At 41.8% G+C, this 14,650-nt stretch overlaps 1 protein-coding gene across 14 annotated transcripts in view; it reads left to right on the top strand.

Moving 5' to 3' along the window:
• The window catches only part of AGRN (agrin), a 380,231-nt gene that overhangs the window by 252,984 nt on the left and 112,597 nt on the right, over positions 1–14,650 (top strand). For all 14 annotated transcript variants that reach the window (XM_075839715.1, XM_075839712.1, XM_075839713.1 and 11 more), the window contains 3 exons: positions 574–798; positions 5,220–5,444; positions 6,704–6,910. In XM_075839715.1, coding sequence (XP_075695830.1) covers positions 574–798; positions 5,220–5,444; positions 6,704–6,910 — 657 coding nt within the window. The remainder of the gene's footprint in view (positions 1–573; positions 799–5,219; positions 5,445–6,703; positions 6,911–14,650) is intronic.

Genomic DNA, 14,650 nt, shown 5'->3' on the forward strand with positions numbered 1-14,650 from the left:
GAAACCTCTGTAAAAATCTCATGTTGACGCTCACCTCATCCTTGCCATCTTCCTGGATCGTAATAAGACTTTCTCTTCTAATGTCGTTTGTACAAATAGCCAATAAGCAGAGAAGAAACTGATCCTTGATGGCAATCAGTTTCCAGCCCCTTAAACCCATCTTGTACTAGCCTAAAGCCCCAGTGATTCCTCAGCGGGGATCCTGTGATGTAAAATTCTTTGCTGCACCACTGATTCCAACGCAGTGATTCTTATGGTGAATGACCCCTGATTGCATTGGCACTGGTCCCTGGTGTTTTTGCATTTTGCAGTATGTATTCCTCATTCAATTCTTGTCCCCAGTGGGGCTTACAATCTAGTATTCTTACAGCAAGCGCATACACAGTGGTTAAGTTTATTGCCATGGGTATACTTTTAAAGGGTTGAGAAGAACATACAAACTAGCTATGACTTTTTTTTTTTTTTACACCACAATCTCAAAATGTAGTGCTACCCACTGTGCCTTGATCAGATATTAGTATAATTAGGATTGCATTGTCATGTTATTGTCATTCTATATTTTCTCTCTTGCAGGTTCCAGGGACCCTTGTTCATCTGTGTCTTGCAGCTATGGAAGCACCTGTGCACGCTCAGCGGATGGGCAAACTGCAAAGTGTGTCTGCCCAACCACTTGTGCCGGCATGCCAGAGAATGTGGTCTGTGGCAGTGATGGAAAAGACTACCGCAACGAGTGTGCTCTGAACAAGCAAGCCTGCGACAACCAGGAGAACCTCCACAAGAAGTTTGAGGGGACATGTGGTGAGTAACAATACTGACTTTCTTTATAACTATATATACAGCGTATGTGGGTATACGTATTTTTTTTATTATTAATTGGTATTCCTGTATAAAAACGTACCATGTAAAAATCAATAATTTTATACAAAATACACAAACACCAGCACAAAACATTTTTCTGGGATTGTATTGATTTTAAGGTGGGCGAGTAAAAAGACACTAAGGCTGGGTTCACTCAGAGTTTTTTGCAGGCAGAAAATCTGCCTCAAAATTCAGTTTGGAATTTTGAGTCAGATTTGGCTCTGCCTGCACGCCGATTTTCACTGCGTTTTTCGCCCGCGGCCATTGAGCGCCGCGGGCAAAATACGCCGCAAAATACACTTTCTCTGCCTCCCATTGATGTCAATGGGAGGTCAGAAGCGTAAACGCCTGAAGATAGGGCATGTACCTTCTTTTTCCCGCGAGCCGGTTTTTCCGCTCGCGGGCAAAAAAAACCCCATTGAAATCAATGTGAAGCATTTTAGGCTGTTTTTTGGCACGTTTTCCTGACGCGGAGTCTTAATATAAAGAAAGTTGGAATAAAATGTGCCTAATTTATTAAGAGGTGCACGTCTCCTAATAAATGAGGCACATCTCTGGCCGTCTGTTCACCAGAAAGGGAAATCTACGCCAGCTAGAGTAGATTTGCGCCATAATTTATGCCCGTTTCTAGCATAAATCATGGTAAATTTATTGGGCTGTTAAGCAACGCCTGTTTTTGTTTTTTTTTAAAGTGTGAAAGTTAAAGAGGCTCTGTCACCAGATTCTCAAATCCCTATCTCCTATTGCATGTGATCGGCGCTGCACTGTAGAGAACAGAAAAGTTTTTTGTTTTTTTTAAATTTCATTTTTGGCTAAGTTATGAGCTATTTTATATATATGCAAGTGAGCTTTGAAATGGACAACTGGGCGTGTTTTTATTCGTATGTCCAACTGGGCGTGTATTGTGTTTTTAACTGGGCGTGTTTACTTGTTTTACTAACTGGGCGTTGTGGAGAGAAGTGTATGATGCTGACCAATCAGCATCATGCACTCCTCTCCATTCATTTACACAGCAGCATCACGTTCTTACTAGAACGATGTGCAGCCACATACACAAGTGGGCGTGTTTTTACTTTAGACCAAGTGGGCGTTGTACAGAGGAGTGTATGACGCTGACCAATCAGTGACCAATCAGCGTCATGCACTCCTCTCCATTCATTTACTCAGCGCATAGGGATCCTGCTAGATCGCTATGTGCTGTCTTATACTAACACATTAACGATATTGAAGTGATGTCTATTCACAATCCCTGCACTTCGTTACTGTTTCTGTGGTAGTTACAGCAGAGCAAGCGTAATCTCGCGAGATTACGCTGTAGATGACAGGTTACAGGGAGATTACGCTTGCTCTGCTGTAACTACCACAGAAACATTAACGAAGTGCAGAGATTGTGAATAGACATCCCGTGGAATATCTATTCACTGTCTAAACACTTCAGTATTGTTAATGTGTTAGTATAAGACAGCACATACTGATCTAAAAGGATCCCTATGCGCTGCCTAAATGAATGGAGAGGAGTGCATGACGCTGATTGGTCACTGATTGGTCAGCGTCACACACTCCTCTGTACAACGCCCACTTGGTCTAAGGTAAAAACACGCCCACTTGGGCATTAAGCAACTCATTAGCATAAATCTAAAATCGCTAATAAAGTGGTGAAAATAGATCGTTTTTTAAATAAAAAGCATTACTGTCACCTACATTATAGCGCCGATCTCCTTATGTAGGAGATAGGGCACTTATAATGTGGTGACAGAGCCTCTTTAAGGTAAATCCTTCACTAGAAAAGCAAAGATTTATAATATGTAGTAACAATCTTCTCAGGAATAGAGGCAAAGGGACCTTCGCCAAGTAGAGAACAGGGATCCCCAAATCCCCAGCTTCATTAAAACCCATGTACTATTACTGTTATAAATAATAATAAATATCGAGCAATTACCAGACTCCGTAACAATACACAATATGCACAGGCGCTGGGGAGGAATCCATGTCTGTGGAGGCTGAGAGGTAATGGCAAATAACCGATATATCCAGGACGTGACATAGAGATGTACACGTTCATATACATAGATATAGATATGTTATCATATGATAAGAAATAGCATGGCCTTCCTGGGAGTTATAGGCCTGAATCTAACAAATAAGAGAAGAAATAATTGTCAAATTGCTTAGAGGTGATGGATTTCTGCTGGGAAAAGCCAACTGTCTGCTCCGAGTGAATTCACTGTATCTCATTTAGTGCCTATTTTTTGCTTATATTCCCTCAAGACAGTTATACCAATATACTTTGTAGTGAATTTCATCTTTCAAAGTGTGTGTATTGTGTTGTCTAGATTAATATCTAAGAACACCGAGCCATTGTAAGCTAAAGCCAATATATACTTACTGTGTGTTGTTTGTGTGGCTATCTGGGTCACAAAATTCAGGTTTTTGTGCTATAATCAAGTCAATATAAGGGCGGATTCAGACGAACGTGTTTTGCGTCTATGCCGGCCGCGTGGTTTTCACGTGGCTCGTGCGGACCTAGAGAAGTCTTTGGTGCAGTGCAGACAGTCCGTGAGTTTTGCACAGCGTTAGTCCGCTGCGTAAAACTTGCGACATGTTCTATGTGTCGACGTTTTTCGCGCATCACGCACCCATTGAAGTCAATGGGTGCGTGAAAATCACGCATGCCCCACGGAAGCACTTCCGTGGGACAAGCGTTATTCGCGCAATAACAGTAAAAGAATGAATGTAAACAGAAAAGCACCACGTGCTTTTCTGTTTACAAACATCCAAACGGAGTGTCATAAAGATGGCGGCTGCGCGTAAAGCACGCAGCCGCGCATCCATATGAACAGGGCACATGGAGCTGTCAAGTGCCATTTGCGCACGCAAAACGCAGCGGTTTTTGTGTGCGCAAAAACGGCACGTTCGTCTGAATCAGCCCTAAAGCTTTTTAAAACACTCTATATGGTAAAGAATTATAGTACAATTCCAATAGTTCAGCAAACATGTAAAGCGTAACCACCACTGAGCCACCATAATGCCCACTACTATAGGGCTTCCAGATGCCAGGTGTCCAATGGTTCAGAAAACGAAATTAGATTCTCGTAATCTGGTACCGGACTGTCCTTCAGTGTATAGGTGCATGCCACTCTTACAGAATGGTAAGGCTGCTACACGACACTAAAAAGGGTTATCCCACTATTAAATGTTATTGCAATATAATTAGGCATTAAAAATGATTTCGTTTTGTAATTTACCTTATGTTACAAATATTCTCCACCTGTGAGATATTTCCTTTACTTCCTTATAATGGCGCCCCCTGGTGTGCAATCTGTATAATAATATGCATGTCCCCCTTCTGAGCTGATTGAGTGAGGGCACATATGCTCCGTTCCACTCTCCAACTGCGACCAGCCTATAAAAAATGCCTTCTCTGCTTGTCAGTAAAGAAGTATAGAAGAAGCTTTTATTCAGAAACACAAATTGTCTTCAGTTATATAGGGCTGGGCTCTCCCTCTTCTTCAGTTATACAAGGCTGGGCTCTCCCTCTTCTTTAGTTATATAGGGCTGGGCTCACCCTCTTCTTCAGTTATATAGGGCTAGGCTCTCCCTCTTCTTCAGTTATATAGGGCTGGGCTCTCCCTCTTCTTTAGTTATATAGGGCTGGGCTCATCCTCTTCTTCAGTTATATTGGGATGGGCTCTCCCTCTAAAAAGACATGTAATGGGGGGTATTTGTAAAGCTTTTCCTAGAGGGGGGAGTAGATGCAGTGATGGAACAATCTTCTTATACATGCTATGACAAGGAGTGGGAGGAGCTGCAGATTAATGGACACACCCCTTGAGCTGCCAGCCTAAAGAAAATCTAGCAGAGCAATAGGAGAAATGAATGGGGAGATATTTGGATCCATGTAAGATACAGGACTGGTTCTAGCTTTGTTAGAAAGAGATTGCCATGCACTATATTGTCTAATGGGGAAAAAAAGAAAATCTATTTTGCTACACCCCCTTTGAAGAGAGGGGTCCCTGTCTGGGTTGCTCCCACTCCCTTTGTAGAGCCTGTGCAGGACTAGCCTCTCCAGAGGAACTGCATTATTAGCAAACAAGGGGTGGGGTATTGGCCCATGGGTCATGAGAAAGTTTTGGAGGGGGAAACAAACAATAGGTTCTTCTTTCTTGGATGGAAAACAAGCACCATAATGGAGGCCGATCTTTGCTATAGGCCCCCCTATTTTTTGTCTGTTCCTGCCCACAGGACTTTTTATTTGGAAAGTTTTCAAAAGGGATTGAATGATGAAATAAAAAGACGTAATATGAATGACATAATAATGACATAATATGAATTACCTGCTAACATGTTCTCTATATTTCTAGACCCTTGTAAGAATGCCCTAAATGACATGAATCGAGTGTGCAGAGTAAACCCCCGCACACGCAAAGTGGAAATGCTTTCACGGCCAGAGAACTGTCCAGCCCAGAGAGACCCTGTGTGTGCAGATGATGGAGTGACCTACAACAATGAGTGCATGATGACCAAGAATGGAAGCATTCGAGGAATAGAACTGATGAAAGTGCGCACAGGGCAGTGCCAGGCTCAGGGTAAGACGAAAATTCTTAGGTTATTAATGGAGATCTATGAGTGAGGTGCAAAGTAGTGGCATGACCAGGCCATAGCAGGTGCACCATTGAAAGCAGGACTCTTTTCTTTAGTAAAAGACTCCTACATACAGATATTGACGTTTTCTATTCACATTTCCTGGGGTCTATCTTTATTTTTATTTTTAATGTCACTTTTTTTTTGTTTCGTTATTTAAGCTGTTAAACCACAGATCCAGGGGGTAGTGGGAGATAAAGTTAGGGGCATATATTGTAAGGAGGTGCCATTCTTATTTATACAATCCAGCACGCAAGTCTATACAACACTGCCGTCTGAACCAGTAAATCAATATCTTCCTGACACTGTCACGGTCTGAATAGGAGCGTTTCTAACACAAAGAATGTGTTCTTAGAGTGAAATGACACTTATGCGGTTGGGAAACATTTAAATGGAAGTCTGTGTTGGCACTTTACCATCGATTTGTGCGACAGTAAGTGCGCTTTTAGAGATTCCGGATAAAAGAATGCAAAGCATCCTCAAACAAAACAGGGCATTCTTCTCTACAGACCCTCTTAGATGGACTATTTAAACCTCTATATGGAAATACTAAAAATATTCATTCAGATACATAAAAAGCAGAATTAACTTGCACCTTATTGCAATAATTAGCAAAAGATGAATATCTAGTACACTTAGCTGTGCAGTTTTTTGTGTTAGACATTCATATGCAATCACAAATATTCTCATTACTGTTGGCATGTTTGGGCAGAAGCAGCCGTTTTAATTTACTAGTAATGCTTTATATGACCTCATCATCTTATATTACTACATCATTTAATATATATATATATATATATATATATATATATATATATATATATATATATATATAAAATGATCTGCTAATGCATTTTACAAGTAGTAGTTGGCTAATGGACCTCTGACTACAGACTGCCATGTCTGTAGTCAGAGGGTGATGGGTACCACAGGAAAGTTGAAATGTGCCAATGCTATGGGTGGGATCATGCTGCCTCTGTAAAACTGTGAAACTAATGTCCCGTGTTCAGGACCCTTATCTAATAACAAGAGCAGACATCAGGGACTAAGAGGATCTGTCGCTCTGGAGGACCCAGGACAACGTTTTCTCTGCCGAGGCACTGTAGGAGAACGGAACACTTGATGCCAAGATGCATAGCTGATCAAGGGAGACGGAAGCTCTTCGTGTGTGACTTAATTTTTCTTCTCACATTTCCGTTGCTAGATAAATGCAAGGATGAATGTAAGCACAATGCTGTGTGCCTTAATCGTCGAGGAGTCACTCGCTGTTCTTGTGACCGCATTACTTGTGACGGTGCCTACAAGCCTGTCTGCGGTCGGGACAGCCGAACTTACGCCAATGATTGCGAGAGGCAAAAAGCGGAGTGCATCCAGAAAACAGCCATTCCAATGAAACACAAAGGTCCATGCGGTGAGTACATAGCCCTGCCACCTCTATGTTATACATGAAATCCTCACAATGTACGCCCCATATCTGAAGGTAAGGGTTCCTAAATTCTACCGTGTTCTTATTTACCCAACTGCAGAAACTGAGCTGCAATGAGCTTTCTACATAAAACATAAATAAGTTGGCGGGAGGGGAAGATTTAGGAATAAGTGTGGGAGGGTGTTCTTCATTTCCTTTGCTTGTCCATGTATCCCCTCTTACATATCTCCATCTACATTACGATTCTGCATCTTGCCAATGGTGTCAATGTTCTTTGACCTTTCCCTGTGCAACTCCAAGAAAACACATTGATATTTGTATCTTCTCTCGTTCTTCCTAATGTCTTGCTTTCTTCTCTCTGTCTGTCTCTCCCTCATAGAGAAGTTGTACAGTGGGTATATTTCAGCTGGTGACCAGATAAGGTTTGGAACCAACAGAGGATTGCCAATCCTCATTAAAACAAAGCAAAATGGTGTTGACTTTGCTAATGAAGCCTTATCCTGTTCTCTCCCTTGCTACAATAAATATACGCTCCTTTTTTTCCCCCAATTTCCAAACTTTTGGCTGCCATTATTCTTAATGCTGTTCAAGGACTACCTGCAGCTGTTGTTTTTCCTTGAAAACCATTGGGAGGGGGCTTGGTAGGAGCTTGTAGACACGGGGTATTGCTTTGGATGCTCCCCCACATAATTGGCTAAATTATTGCTCAATCTAAGACATTATTTCTCCATGTGTGCTCCCCTTTCCCTGTATTTTGTGTCTTTCTTTTCAGCCGAGGCTCTGTGGAGTAAGGATGGATGACCCCCTTGGTTGCTTTCTTCTCTCTGTCTGTGAGGTCTACAGTCTGAGGTCTGCTGTCTAAACCACATGTCTCCCTCCAGACATTCATTCTCCTCCCAACTCTTCTCCATCCACAGCTTGCTCTCATTAATTAGTGTGTAGATGAAAATCCCTGTGCTTTTCTGAGCTAGCTTCCATGCTTCTGCACTGGTGCAGCTTGGGCTTTCACCAACCTTTTAGCTCCTTCCTTAATACACTTGTGCTGATTCGTTCTGTGCTTGTTGCCTGTTTATGTATTGGTGCATTGCAAAATAAGAAAAAAAAAATCCTCTTAAAATCCTCTTTGACAAATCAGCGTTTATACCAAGCAAACACAGTCTGCTATATTGTTGCAAAGGGCTAAGAAAAACCTACCCCATAACCTCCATTCCTTGGCTAAATTGGTCAGCATGCATGGTTGTACATGGATGGCCAGTATGCAAAGTTGTATCGCAGGAATCGTAGCATTGTATATAGTATCATATAGCGGGGAAAATATATTCATGCTAGTTTTTGTATTTGAAGACAATAAGTGAAATTCAGAGTCCACAGTAGATAGTCCAATAAGGCGTGTGTGTATATGTATATATATATATACATACAATATAATGAGAAAGTGCGTTATGTTCCTTGAACGGGTTGTCCCACGATTAAATATTTCATTTCTCTGTTAGATCAGACAAAAACAACGGGGAAATTTACGAATACTATCTTAAATTCAGAAAGCTTCAAATTAGACTAGATACGCCAAATTTTATCTATTGGCTCATGCTGGATGATAAATTTGGTGCATTATTAGACACTTCATTCTTGGTTGGCCTACTGTAAAACACTTTTTTTGTGTCAAAACTTTAGCCCATTTTGGCAGATCTTAATGGGGTATTCCAGGCACAGGGCGGTTTTTCCACAGGATAGGTCATCAGTATATGAAATCCGGACCCCGCACCGATCAGCTGTTCCGACTACCTCCGGGCACCGAATGTTATGCAGTGGGCAGTGTCGGAAGCAGATGGCTCCATACACCGTATGGAAGCCGCGCTGCAGTACTACTCTGTTACCGGAACCATCTGCTTCCGGCACGCACATTCGGTACCTGGAAGCAGCCGGAACGGCTGATCGGTGCAGGGTCCGCCACCGATCATATACTGATGACCTATCCTATGGACAGCTTGTGCCCGGACAACCCTTTAAAAGGGTTGTCCTGTGAATGAATATTACAGTACCTGATGGATCACAAAAAAAGTTTAAAAAAATGCTGCTGTGTATAGATATTGCTGTTAAATACTTGTTATGGCGCCTTCCGGTGTTCTTTTGAATGCCTTTGCAGGACGTCCTCTGCGCTGGTGAGAACACGCTTCTAGTGCGCAAGAGGATCCGGGCGGTGGGATTAAGGTACTGGGATCTTGTGTCCACCAGCACTGGACACATTAGGTGGACTTTTTGCATCTCACTTGACAAGCAGGTGTGGCTTAGCAGGGAAGTGGCCAAGTGAAAAGGGGGTGCGGCTTAATGTCCATTAACCACACCCCTTGCAGCATTTAGTAAGACCTCATATACATGGCAGAGCCATGCACAAGAGGCTGTAAGAGGGCACAGAGTCTCTGCACTCTGTAACATGGAGTTCTAGACAATCCATGTGCTGCTGCCATATGGTGCTCCATGTGGCGCAGTATTATAAAGTTAATCTCCCGTAGAATCAATGCTTCTAGGGAAGAAAATCTCCATAATGGTGACCAGATGAGCTCCTATAATATAATGGAAAGGTATTTTTTTTTTTCCAGATTACTATACATAAGAATGCAAATCACCAGAGTGAGCTCTGTGCAGACCCTGAACAAGCAGGAACTGCTGAATACAGATTATAACTCAGGATCAGCAAAAGATCAATAATGCAATGTATTTACCAAGCTACTCAACCTCCAGCTTTAGAGACATTTGCAAAGTGTATGTTTTTATATGCAAAGAGTTTAGACATGCTTTTATCAGAAATACTGACCTGCCGGGGATATTAAATGATGCATGCTGGGAAACTGTGCTCAGCCATTTCTATGATGCCCAAACCTAAACAGGTTGAACAGCTTCCATTTATGTAGTTGCGCTGTCACGCATCAGTCTCTAGGCCTTGCATTATAACATTAGCAAAACCCATACACAATGGTTCCAACACTTCCAAATCCAAATAATAGAATCACGCCGCATCCATATGACTCCCGCACCTGTGCTTATCCCATGTTTCTCCTTCCCCGTCACACATTGATAAAATGCTAATGCATTCTTTTATTTGTGACATTCTTTTTGTCTATCCTGAATTTAAATAACTGAGGTGCAGGCACATATGTTACCGCAGCGTTCATCTTCCGAACACAATCGCATAGAATACCTGGAACATTTTCTTCCCACCTGAAGATATTTTTAGTTGTGTTTTGTAAAGTCTATTTCTGTTTCTAGTTGATGCAGTTGCTGTCTCTTGGTCCATATGCACATATAGATTTGCAGGCTTATATATAATAAACAATACAAATACAATATAGTAATGTAACGTAATGATGTGTAGGATATGTGATGATCCTGTCACATTGCACATTTATCTATACACATCCATCCATCAGAGGGGCAGGAGTAGGAATCTGTAGAAATAGGAGCAGGTGGAGGTGTGCCATATGTGCTTCATAATCCGCCCGCACTCTGTGACTATGATGGATGCATACAAAGCAATGAACACCTTCTGGTGGGCTCCAGGTCCTGGTGCACTCCTCTTCTAACACATTCCCAGAGGTACAAAATTAGGATAAAAGGACATAGTTATAAAATGTGGCGTTTTGATGCTAGTTTTGTGTGAGATATATCTAACATTTGGTACAATATATTGCCAATATTATTTAACTAAGGTATAGGAAATAGCGCCTTCCAATACAGAACAGCAGGAACACCTATCAAATAGAAGTTCCAGGGAGTATGAGAGATATGGTTGAATATTTCAGTGCAAAATATACCTAGATGGTAAATACTTACATGGCATATAAAATACAAATATACTAAAAATTGCATCTTACAATGGCAGCCTGCGGCATTACACCCTTCTACAATGTACGCTAGATTACGGGGGTGTCGCTAGGCATTCTTTCAATGGATGTAGAGATTTTAGTTCTGACTGCTACTAAAACTATCCAGGTTCTGATGGTTTCTTATTGGAGCACGAGGGGCGCATTCCCTGCCAGCCCCCAGCTACTCCTCTTCTAGGTCACACCGGAAATCAGCTGGTTAACAAGCTTTTCAACTAGAAAATGTCTGCGCCATTTTCCGACAAACACATAAAAGGTTGAATTCAATATCAGCCATTGACAATCTATAGAATTACAAGGGCATCATTTCAGGTACATCAGAAGCTGTGGGGCTCAGTAGAAAAGATGTCGGATCTGGATGATGGTATGAATGTACTGGAGAGGAGAGGCTTAGGACGTAAGAAGAAGACACGGGGAGCAGTATAGTGCCCCATGGTTCTTTGGGAAACAAGACAATCTGAAACTATGGAGGGCTGGTTCCATTGTGGTGCCATAGAAATCTCAAAAAATGTCCCCATGAAGTGTCTGAAGGCTGTTTTTCACAATAATGCTAGAGAGTTTACAGTACATGGTAACCATTGCTCAAAGCACAGGGCTTCAGTTTAGATTTAGGTCTGTAGGACTTTACATTTTATATATTCATCATATTGCTCCAAATGCAGTGCTATGAGGGTGGTACGTAGGTCCATTATACCTGGAGAAGGAATCTACGGTCTTCATACATTGCCTATATTGTTTTACTCAGAAGTCTATACCAGAGCCGGGGTATAAATCATAGGCCCCCATAGCAAAATTCAGAATTTGCCCACACCCCTCTTCAATATATTCCCCCCAAAAATATACATATATTGTAATTAAAGTATTTAGACCATAATGACCATCAGACCACCAGGGCAGGGGGCAGGTGGCATTAATGGGTTGGGGCCATTTGGCCTCCGTTTCTGCAGCAGCTGTGTGGTCTGCCTCCATTGGAGATATGCGATAGTCCAGAGTGTTCTAGAAACTCTCAGTAGAGGATATTGTACACTCTTCGGTTTGCATCTTAAGACTGGATTCACACATTGTGTATTTTTTGCAGATGCAGATTTTTGAGCCAAAGCCAGAAGTGGATCCAGGAGGAAGGAGAAGTACAAGTTCTTCCTTTATATTTCCCATTCCTTTTGAAAACACTTATGACTTCGGCTAAAACATTTGAACCAAAATCTGCAACACGCGGTGAGATCTAGCATTGTAGTCTGGAATCAGTAGGTCACTGTGTCAGTACAGAATAAATGTTTTTTCAAAAGTACAAGTTGTCAATTATCCAGGAAGATCTCCTTTTTTATCTTTTGGAAGCGCAGCTTATATGGAACGTAAGACTTCAGCTCTTCTGAAACACTTGGGGAACAAAGACGCTGTAATGGGCTCCCATTCAATCCAGGTAGTTCCTCGGCTCCGGCGATGACACGGTGCAGTTACGTCCTGCTCCGGTTCAGTTAATTGCTATTAGTATTTTTTCCTGTACGGAACAGAAGGACGTTGCTCTATTATGTTCCTGGAGAGAATACGTAAAAAGGAAATATTGACTTTCAGTTCTGCCTACATTACGGAACCTGTCTGAAAATTGTTCTTGGCCGGTTAGCAGGATACAGTCTGTCTGTACAGAGTACAGGCTCCCACCATCGCTGACACTTTCCCACCATATGTTATATAGTCGCGGTAGTCAAGCTAATAACCTAATCCGTCGTATTGATGGATGTGCGTGGAACTGGCTGCAGGTTTTCACTTGCTTGCCTCTTTTTGGGTCTTTTGGCTTTTTTTTTAGGTACAGAGTCTATTTATCCTTTTGCGCGTTAAATCGGAACCGCAGGCTCCTCCCACTGAGGTTTATTTGCTTCACTAAATGCGGGCCATTTGTTGGATAATCTTTATTTTACTGGTAGTTTATTTGCTTACTCATTCTGTCCTTTCTGTGTTGGAAGTACTCCACTCACTAACTACCTGGTGAGCTTGTGCCTATACACAGCAGCTAATCTAAACAAGCAGAGCTGTAGTGTAAAGCATGTGGGATCAAGCAGCAGTCTGGGGTGTAGTTTCGATCTCAGACCCACATAAAACAATGCAACTAGGCTGCACTCACTGATAATAGCTGTACCCTAATTGAGCAGAGCTTTAAACCACCGACAATGAAGAAAATAAGTAGAAGGCACCCATCACCTATAGGTACTGACTTACATATTTTGTCATCTCTCAAGTGGACATCTGCTTTAACTTTGAAATATGTTAATATGAAATATTTAAATATGTTAAAAAGTGGCCTGCCACATCTGAAGCCGTTGTAAGACAACCATTTATAGCATCTGTCACAATGCGGTGGGAGTTGTAGTTGCAGAACAGTTGAAGAGGCTACTGCCTTAAAGGGGCTTTAAAGGGTAACTAAACTTTCAGAAAACTTTTGACACGTCATAGTGACATATCAGAAGTTTGGATCGATCGGGATCCGAGCACCGAGATCCCCACGATCACTAAAACAACGTCGCAGAAGCGCTCGTGTGATGTACGCACTTAATAGAAAGTTTATGAACCTGTACACCAACTGTTCGGCTTTCAGAGAAAAGCTGATCAGAAACTAAGCGAGCACACAAGCTCTTCTGCTGCTTTGTTTTAGCGATCAGTGGGAGTCTGTTTTTCGCACCCACACCGATCAAAACTTCTAATATGTCACTATGACATGTCAGAGGATTTTTGAAAGTTTAGTTACCCTTTAAGGTTTTATCCAAATAAAAAGCATAATGGATGTTTAAATAAAAAGTTTTTCAACTTTTAATATAATGTTTTGTTTTTTTCAATTTGTCACTATTTACAACATTGTGTTTGCTGTCACTGAATGGCAACGTTCTTGTTTAGCTGCAAACTGGTACCTGTATCTAGTCCTGAGCTGAGCAGCCTGTACTGTAGACAGATACAACAATCAGGGAATTGTGCAGCTGCCGCTCATGTGCTGAGCTCACAGAGCATTGCCTGGACTAGATACAATTTGGAACACAAAGTATATTAGAAAGTTGTAGAATGTTTCATTTATACAGTGATTAATCTTAATGTATATTAAACCCCTTTACATTATATCCATTTCCAAACTACGGCACAGCATGTTCTATAAATGCAGGATAATTGTACATACAATTAACACAAGACATATTCCTGTTCTTTTCACATTGCTGTTGTGGCCATTTATGAATAGAACCAATATTATTAAGAACTGATTTCATAGATACTAAGGCCTCATGCACACGACCGTATTTGTTTTGCGGTCCGTCGGATTGCAAAAAACCATTGTTGTGCATCCGTGTGTCATCCGGACTCACAGGTGCACAACAATTCACCAGTATTGGTAAATCCGTAAATCTGGACCGTAAAATGACTTGTCCTGAGTTGTGTGCATGGGGCCATACAGAAGAATGGGTCAGCAATTTATCCGCAAAAATGCAGAAAAATGTTGGCCCCAAAAATACAGTCATGTGCATGAGGCTTAAAGGAGTTTTATCCACAGGATATGTCATAAATGTCAGATAGATGCAGGTCCCACCTCTAAGACACGCACCTATCTCTAGAACGGGGCCCCTAAACCCTGTTCTATCTCTTTCGGCTGATTTCCGATCATGAAGGAGAAAACAGTGTAACTCGCTGAGCTGCGCTGTTTTCATAAGTCCGATAGAACTGAATGGTATTTACGGAAACAATGTAGCTTGCATGCTGCGCTGCTTCCATAACTGCCATTCACTACTATTGGAGTTACGGAAATGGCGTAGCACAGCGAGTTACACTGTATCCATAACTCCCGACTATGCCCCGACCATGTAATCAA

The sequence above is a fragment of the Rhinoderma darwinii genome, chromosome 10, assembly GCF_050947455.1.
Source record: "Rhinoderma darwinii isolate aRhiDar2 chromosome 10, aRhiDar2.hap1, whole genome shotgun sequence".
Taxonomy (NCBI): Eukaryota; Metazoa; Chordata; class Amphibia; order Anura; family Rhinodermatidae; genus Rhinoderma; species Rhinoderma darwinii.